Genomic DNA, 9,106 nt, shown 5'->3' with positions numbered 1-9,106 from the left:
GAGATGGGAGCACCAGCAGAGCAGCACCTGCCATTGCTCTGGGGTGAGCCCCCTGCCTGCCAGCCTTGCCTCAGCAGATGTTATGTAGCATGCAAGCTGTGACAATGACTTGGGCAATGTTGGAAGCCCAGCTGGCTGTAGTAGGGGCAGTTGCTGTGGGGCAGGCAGGTGACAGGGAGATGGGTCCCTTCCATGGCCCTGATGCACTGGGGGAAGCCCAGGGTGCAGAACCCCATCACCACTGCCAGGGAGTCGTGCACCTGGAGCATGGTGTGTCACAGCACAACCTGGAAGGCACTGCATGTCCTCCCGGGTCTCCTTGCTCTCGCTGAAGAGGTGGCCAAGGTAGCAGTGGCTGGTGGGCGTGGCCAGCTTGAGCAGGGCAATGGCCAGCCGGGTGTCCTCAGGGAGAGGTGGCTACATGGTGGTGTCCTGTTGCTCCATGTGTGGGTAGAGCTGCTCCAGGAGATCCTGAAAGATGGCCCAAGTCATCCTGTGGAGACAGTTCAGCCTCTTGATGCTTGACAGGACTGAAATGGTCCATTAGGCCTGCCAGACCTAGTTCTGGCATGAGTGCATTCAGGGAGTGCGTTCAGGGAGTTAACACACCTGCAAACAAGCTATATCAGTCTTATGTAACTTGTTTTTCTGCAAAAAGTCTGAGAAAATGGCTTATTAGCACACATTCCACCCATATCTGAAGCATGATCTTGTGCCAAGCCCCACATATGCCCAGCAGAGGCAGTGCATTACTTCTACCATGCTCTGCAGCATCTGGAAAGATTGGGTGCTTTAATGGGGCTTTTTTGGCACTTTTGTCTAATAGCTGATTGAATCAGCTTTAGCTAAAAGCACCACAAAGCCCCGCTGAAGCACCCGATCTTTATAGATGCTGCAGAGCCCAATTGCAGTCACATGCTGCTTTCTCCTGCAAAACATGTTTTGTTTTGGGTTGTTTTTTTTAATTTTTAACATCTGCAAGTGGCTCTGTGGATGCTGAGCACCCACTCATTTTTGGTGGCGGGTGCTTGAGCCCCGGAGCACCCATGGAGCTGATGCCTGTGCATAACAATGTCAATAGGAGACAGTTTAAGGGCTGGCAGTTGGCAGGTGGGTACATAAAAACCAAGCTTCAGGTTGGGAAACGCTGTTCCCAGGTTTTATCACAAGTCTGCTGGAGGTGGTGATGTGTGTTTTGGAGTGACCCCAAAAGGATTTTGCCTCAATCCCATCCAAAACCAAGCTCCTTATTTGGGGCAATGTATTTATTACACAGGCCTGAGGGGCTGGCAGTTGTCAGGCTGGCACTCTGAAACTGAGCATTGGGTTGGGTGGGACTCTGCCCACGCTTCTTTGGGCGAGTCCCCTGATGGTGGAGACAAGAGATCCGGGGTGATTTTCAGCTGTAATCCCAGCCCAAACTCATTGTTCCTTATTCGGTGCTATATACCTAGTGCACAGGCCCGGGGGGCACTGGCGGGCAAACTGGCACGCGTCAGCTGAGCTTCTGGTCAGGCAGCACCCGCTCAGACTTGTTCAGAGGTGTCCCCTGGGTGGGAGGGACCGGTGTTTTGGGGGGCGGCTAGAGAAGGATGTTGCCCCATCATCCCAGCCTAATCTCAGGTCTTTATTGCGGACGATGCACTGGGCTGCCTGATCTTCTTTTGCACGGTGGGTGGTACGCACACACTTGTGAATGATGCCAGCCTCACTCTTCATCACTAGCGGCCCATATTTGGGCAAGGACCGGCTTGGGCAACGGAACCAGGAAGAAGCAAGCACCCTCCCCACCTCGGCCCAGGCTGCAACCAGTCAGCGGCGCTGCCAGGCTCGCCCCGCCCCCTCGCGCACGCGCGCCCAGGCCAATGAGGGGCGAACCTGTCCCCAATGCCCGCCCCCCGGTTGCTAGGATACCGCGTCCCCGCGGGCGGGGCGGGGGCTGCTGGTACTCGGGTGTCCGCTCGTCCTCGGCCGCAGCGACCGCGTTCCCGCGCGCCGCCGCCATGCTCCCGGCCCCGGAGCCAGGCGCCGAGGTCAGAGCCGGGCGGGGGCGGCCTAGGCCCCCGTGACAGAAGCGGCCGCGGGGCCGGGAGCTGCCAGGGCGGCGCCTCTTGCTGGGCCCTCGGCCTCGTGGGCTGTCACCCCCCGCCCCGCCGCCCGCCCTAGCGGGCCCCATGGCAGGGTGTGGGGCGCACAACGGGGGAGTGTGGTAGCAGGGCTGAGGGCTGCTTGGTGCGCGGGGCCTGCCCATGCACTTGGCCGCTTTGTGAAGGTGGCCGTCCGGTGCAGTCCTCGGTCAAGGGGGTGCCGCCACCTGTTTCACGTGCCCCATCCTTTCCTTCTCCAGATGCTCGCAGATCCCTATGACAGCTTCATGTACCACCATCTCCGCTACTACGGCTACTTCAAAGGTAAAAGCCTGTGCCCCAGTACCCGGGCTGAAGTCACAGCTGGGAGGAAAGACATTTTCCTCAGCCAGGAAAACTGTGCCTCTGGGTTTCACATGACTCCTTAGACTGCTAAGGAGCCTGCTCCCTTTTTACAGTGTTATTTTTCCTGTACTTTTTACTTTTTAAATAATTTTTTTTTGTTCCTCATTTCTGCACGGAAAAGTCATGCAGACAGGGTGAGCACTGCAGGGACCTGGCTCCGCAGAGGCACATAAAGAATATGAGGATTCAGAAAAGAGCAGTCATTTTTGCCTTTACGAGGCTGGTGGTGGGACGCTAGCAGACAGGCCTTTCCATCTCAAAGCACAAGGTGGGCTTGAATTGAACAGTGTCTCTGGCATGCTTTGCTTGGATGCTGACAGCTCTGGAGAAAATGCCTAAAGCCTGGTGGGATCTGAGCCCAGGACTCTGGTCCCAAGGCAAAAGGGAATTTCTGATTATGTGGCTTCCTGTAGCTACAGGAACATCCCTTGGATGGGAGAGTTCAGGGGTCTTGTAGACTGAGTCTCTTTCTGTGTCTGCCATAACAAGGGGGTTCATTTTCAGTGGAACAACCCCCTATAGCCCTGTGTCTCTCTATAATCCTGTCTCTCTCTAATGGGTGAGTGCTCATCTTTCCCTTGAGACCTTTCCTGTGGGTTCCCCCAGCACCCCATCCTGTCATTTTTCCTGTTCAGTGTGTACATGAAGTCACTGAGTGAGACTGTGAAGACATTTGGAGTGAGGTGCCATCCATATACTGATAACACCCCGTCTCTGGCCTTACTCAGTGCCTATGGGCGACTAGTGCCTCCTGATATGGGGAGGGGGGCGGCACCAGTGGCTGATCACCAGGGGGAGAGTCCCCTAGCAGCTGATTGCTGCCACTGGTGGAAGTGCCAATGGCAAACCCAGGAATGCTGCCGGCGCATCTCTTGGCACCCCCACAATCTCAGGGAGAGGCACCAGCCATTGCCCCCGACTCCCCGGCTGGTGAGGGCCAATCTCACGGGGGGCATGTGCCCTCTCATGCTGCCCTGTGCCCCTGCTACATGTCGCCTGTGTCAGTGCCTGACTACAGTTGGGGACTGGATATGGGTAAACCAGTTGAAACTGAATCTAGACAAAACACAGATAATAGTAGTGGGCAGACCACATGACTTGGGGACATGGGATTGGGACATCTATCATTGATGGGGTGCAGCCTCCTCTTGTCACTTAGGTTTGCAGACCTGGGGTGCTGCTGGGTCCTTTAATACAGCTGGATCTTCAGGTGGCACCTGTGGCTAGGAGCACCTTTCAGCATCTCTATCTGATGAGAAGGCTTGCAACCCTTTCTTTCAGACTCTGATCTGGCCACCATTATCCATGCCTTCGTAATCTCAAGGCTAGACTATTGCAGTGTGCTCAATATAGGTCTGTCCTTAAAGGCTGTCCAGAGGCTGTAGAATGTGCAGAATGTGGTGGCCTGCCGTCTGATGCAAGTGGATCAGCAGGAGCACATAACTCTAGTTTTCCAGAATCTACACCAACTCACAGTAGTTTTTTGGGATCAATTCAAGGTTGACCTGTAAGGCCCTAAGCAGTCTGAGCCCTGCATACCTAAGGGACTGCCTTGTCCCTTAGGTCCCATCAAAATCCCTTAAGGTCAGCCAAGAGCAACCTGATATAAGTACCATCAGTCCTCCAAATCCACTTGGTGAAAATGTCTGGGAGGTTGTTCTTGGCAGTTGCTCCTCCACTCTAGAACTTCCTCTCTCTCTTGGCTCACCAGACCTTGAGCCTGGACATTTTTCAGAAGGGCTGTAAGACCTTTCTATATGGGCAGGCATTCACCAAACAAAGCTAGGATGAGATGTTCCTTTGGGGGGGTTCTGTTTTGTCTTGGTGTTCTAGTTCTCTTTTAAGCTGTTTTGGTCCTCTTGTCGCTCTCCTGTTTTTAAGTTATTCTGTCGTCTTATTCTAAGCCACCCTAAGCCTTTGTTGGGAAGGGCAGCATTTAAATTGAATAAAGAAATAAACTCTCAGTGACCACAGACTGAGATTCCCTGAGAGAAACTGACAAAGCGTCAGTCTGTGTCTCACTTTTCCCCAGAATCATAGTAACTGGAAGTGGAAAGCCCTGCTGGATCCAGTCTAATCCATCCCATGGAGATCTGCGCCAGATAATTTCTTACGCCGCTTTGTGCAGTCTAATATCCAAAGAAATGGAGCTTCCGTGGCATTAACAGCAATCTTCCTTCTTAGGCCAGGAGAAAGTGCTGCAGAACAACTCCATACTGCCTTCAGGGCACCAGCAGAAGAGGTCTACTTGCCTGCTGAAGCAGGATGGCTTCCAGGAGAGTAATAAATCTGACCACAATTCTCTGCAGGACAAGAAGAAGCTTATATGTAAGTGGGCAATAGGTTGCGCACAAGGAGCAAAGATGCTTCAGATCAGTAGCTGTATTCTGCAGCTATTGTGATTGGTAAAAGATGGTAGAAGGGAAAATTTGAGTTCACAGTAAATGAATGGGTTATGACCACCCACTGTAGAGAGTGCCATTGTAACCAAGGATCTTTGTGTAAATCTGCTATCTTTTATTAGACCAATTCAAATATTAAACCAACTCAACCTATACCATTGTAACCAAGGAGCAACTTTCACTCAGGATGTGTAGGAATGCATAAATATCACATCACTTAGGCCTGAGACTACACATTAGTTACATAAAGAAACTGTTGACATTTGGGGGGAGGCAGTTGGTGTGCCCTGAATTGTTGAATTGATTGATAATGTGAAGTTGCAAGGTAACTTGGTGACAGTGGTTGTATCTACACGAGATGCTGACTGCACAGTAATTACTGCTCATTCATTTAGTACTTCTATAAACAAGTACTAAATGACTGCTCAGGAACCCAAGTTACTGCACAGTAGCACTGACAATTGACTTTTTTGTGACTGACTGTGCAGTAGCTCAAGACTACTGCGCAGTAGCATCGTGTCATGGTTTTTACCAGGTGATGCTACTGCGCAGTAGTCTCAGGCTACTGTGCAGAGATGCGGCCAGTGACCACAGAATCCACAGTGTCAAAAGCATTCTGACCTGTTGTGGTCTTTTTGAGTTCTTTGCAACAGAAAAATTGCTCTATTATTTTTCTGTTTTTAATTGTTTAGTTTTTGAGATGGGGTGCTGCTAAATTCAGAAATGTTATAGAGGGTGGTCTAGAGTAGGGGCAGACAAAATATGGCCCGCAGGCCAGATCCAGGCCACCAAGCCATTCTGTCCAGCCCACGGCCCCCCTCCAAAAAAACAACTATTATAGGCCCATGGTTGCCAGGAGGAAGTGGGCTTTCAGAGATCACACACCATTGGACCAGGTGGGCTCTGTGCCTCCACCTCCATGGGGCAGTCCAGCTGGGAGCCCCATGTGGAGGCACTGAGTGCAATGGCACATGACTGGCCAGCTGGTCAATGGGGAGGAGAGCTCCTGCCTGCAGGATGGGGAGGAGTGTGGGGTTTGTGGATGGGTGTGGGCCCCCTCACTACTCCCTCCCCCCCGGCATACAGCCCCTGCTGCCACCGTTGGAAGCAGCAGGTGGCAGGCCCTTGGGACGCTCATGGCCCACAGCAAGCAGAGCTCCTTGGCAGCACACAGCTCTGGCTGGGAGCTGTATGTGGCTCCTGGGAGCTGTATGTGGCAGCACATAGCTGACTCAGCCTGGCCTGCTGGCATGCACCTTTAGGCCAGATTGGGCTGGATCCATGACAGCACGTGGGGCTTCTGGTACTGCAAGTGGGAATTGCGTACCATCAGGCTGGGCTGGCTTCGTGCCACCACATGTAGCTCCCAGGACTCAGCTGGAGCCATGTGCTGCTGGAGGGCTCTGCCTGCTGTGGGCCATAAGCACCCTGAGGGCCTGTTGCCTGCTGCTACTGCCACTGCTGACAGCAGGGGCTGTGTGCTATGGGACGGGGGAGGGCATGTGGCAGGGGCCCACACTCACCTACATACAGCCCCACACCAACCCACAAACCCCACACCCCCCCAATAGGCCCCTCAACAAACCCCACCCCCACATACACCCCTTCACAAACCACCCCACACCCACCCATGCACACCCCCACACAAACCCCACACCCCTGCCCACAAATTCCACACCCAGTCCCCATTACACCCCACATACCTCGCCCACAATATGCAAGAGTAAGACTTTATTTTAAGCTATTATGCAGTCACCTCTATGTATACTATGCAAACACACATAAATCAGGACAAAAATATTTTTTGAAATACAGACAACCCGCGCTGTTCGCTGGGGATATGTTCTCGTATCCCCTGTGAATGGCAAAATCTGTGAATAAGGCACTGTGTTCATGAACTCAGTGCCCCCAGTGGCTGTGCAGGGGCTGCTCTGGTGATGGTGAGAGCACGGCAGCAGCAGTGGGAGCCCGGCGGTGGCAGCAGGAGCCCAGTGGCAGCAAGTGCAGAGCTCCCAAGGAGCTTCTTTAAGTGTATTTAAGAATCAGGTTCCGCATTCGAGAATATTTGAAACCACAAATGCTGAACCAGCGAATTGTGAGAGTTTCCTGTAAAATGTTATAGTAGATGTTTGATTTTTAGTATATAATTTGTTCTTTTTCCGGTTCCAAGATGGTAACCCCCGCTCAAAGGAGTACTTCCGGGAGTAAGGAGCGGGACTTCCAGTGGCAAAGGCCAGCAATTAGGGATGGGACTTCAGGTCCCAAGATGGCAATCAGGGGGTGGGGCACCTGTCAAGGGTTGGGGCTACCCATGAAGCTCTCAACAGCTTACCAAAAATCGTTAAGTGGTCCTCCAGCCGAAATAAATTGCCCCCCCCCGTTTAGACACTAAAAAAGATTGAGAACTACTGTTGTAGATACCTAGCTTCTACTTCCAGCTCTGCTTTATGTGGCCTTGACAGATCTTTTCCCTGGGATCCACTGATCCATCTACAGTACTGTCCTCTCCCCTTATATGCATACCTTAGGAATAGTGTGACAGGGACAAAGCTGAACCTATGCCAGCTTTTCCTAAGCCTGAGGGGCTAGAGGGGATGGAGATGCTGGGCACAGGGAATTGTGGTCTAGGTGCTGGGCTCCTGAATTTCCTATCTTCCTCTTCTAAGTGGTCCTACGGCCAGCCATGTTACAGACCTTTCCGATTCCTCAAATTTTAAACAGTGATGTTCTGTGGTCTGCCATCACCCAGCCTAATCTATGTTGGTGTCTGTGTACTGCATTAGTGCCAGACAGGTTCTTTTAGCTCTGCTCCAACTCAGCCTGCTTGGGAAAGCGTGCTTCCCAAACAGTTAGGGGTGCACTGGTAGATATTTTGGGGGCCAATACCGAAAGCCGATTTTTAACGAGGCATATAAGCCAATACTGATCCAATTTCTGATACAGCTGAGTCCAGCTGGTAAGTCTGTTGTGGTGAAAGGGGAGGGGGAGAGAAGGGGTGGGGGGGCAGATCAATGTCCCCCATGGTGAGGGAGTGGGGCTGGGGTCTGCCCAGCCAGGGCGGGTGTGAGACAGAGCCACAGCTTATCTGGGGAGGGTGGGTGGGGTGGCTCCTGCCGCTGTGTGCCACTTGTCCAGGAGGACACACGGGAGGGGGGGAGAGGGCGTGTGCCCCAGGATCTGTGCGGGGTGGGGCAGGGTGGGCTGCAGCTGTGGGCTGGAGCTGGGGGCCACGCTATGCTACAGTATGCTCAGGACAGGCAGTGGCAGCGCTGGGAGGGGGTTTTGGGGGTGGGCTATGGCGAAATTTGGGGTGGCTGCAGCCCCTTCTACTGCCACTGCCACTCACCTCGAGCACAGCATAGCATGGCCACTGGTCCCAGCTCCAGCCGACCTTGCCCTGCCTCGCCCTGCGCAGTTCTGGGAGCACAGGACCCCCATGCCCTCCCAGACAAGCGGCGGGAGCAGCAGCTGGAGTTACCCCCGCACCCCATGCCCCTCAGTATGAGCCATTGCTCTGTCCTGCGCCCACCCCACCCCAGCTGGGCAGTGCCTACCCCAACCTCAGCCCCCACACCCTCCTTCACCACGGGGGGTGGGGTGTTGATCTGCTCCCCCATTCCCCCTCTCCTTTCACCACACCAGATTTACCAGCTGGACGCAGCTGTCCAAGCTACTGGACTGTGCTGCTCGTTGCCTGTGTGCTGCTCTGCGGCTGCTCTCATGGGCATGTATTGGCCAAATTATTGGCCACTTCAGGCTGATTTCCGATATAGTCAATTTTCTTTCTATTAGTGCTGATCCAATATTGGACCAATGTATCGGTGCACCTCTACAAACAGTGCATTTCTACTGACAGTGATAAGGAAACAGCCAAGCAACGGAAAAGTGCAGTGGGACAAAGGTGTCCCAGCGTTCATCTGTGGCTTGCCTTGGAAGGTTGTGCATTGAGGGGATGTCATAATGATCCTTTCTTCAGCTTGTGTTAACAAGGAATTGGTTTCTGGAACAGAGTTCTGGCGGCAAGTGTAGCCCCAAACTCCTTCCTGTGATTATGGCGCTTTTTCTTTGTGTGCAGAGAGAGCTGCATTCTTCCTTCTGCTGAGGACACTCTTTACCAGGAGCAGATGGGCTAAAGTGTGGGTGAATTCCTACAGTATAGGGGAATCTGGCTTCACACATCAGCCAATCCCCTCAATCCCTGGATTGAGGCAA

At 53.1% G+C, this 9,106-nt stretch overlaps 1 protein-coding gene across 7 annotated transcripts in view; it reads left to right on the top strand.

Annotated features, from left to right (window-relative positions):
* Positions 1 to 1,932: 1,932 nt before the first annotated feature.
* Positions 1,933 to 9,106, top strand: part of AGBL2 (AGBL carboxypeptidase 2) — a 56,800-nt gene continuing 49,626 nt past the window's right edge. For all 7 annotated transcript variants that reach the window (XM_090032052.1, XM_090032050.1, XM_090032051.1 and 4 more), the window contains exons 1-3: positions 1,933 to 2,033; positions 2,348 to 2,411; positions 4,677 to 4,820. In XM_090032052.1, coding sequence (XP_089888178.1) covers positions 2,004 to 2,033; positions 2,348 to 2,411; positions 4,677 to 4,820 — 238 coding nt within the window. In that variant the 5' untranslated portion in view covers positions 1,933 to 2,003. The remainder of the gene's footprint in view (positions 2,034 to 2,347; positions 2,412 to 4,676; positions 4,821 to 9,106) is intronic.

This window comes from Crocodylus siamensis, chromosome 2 (genome assembly GCF_052110815.1).
Source record: "Crocodylus siamensis isolate JL-2025a chromosome 2, ASM5211081v1, whole genome shotgun sequence".
Classification (NCBI taxonomy): Eukaryota; Metazoa; Chordata; order Crocodylia; family Crocodylidae; genus Crocodylus; species Crocodylus siamensis.
Note: the sequence above shows the minus strand (reverse complement) of the source record. Positions and strands in the feature narration are given on the sequence as shown.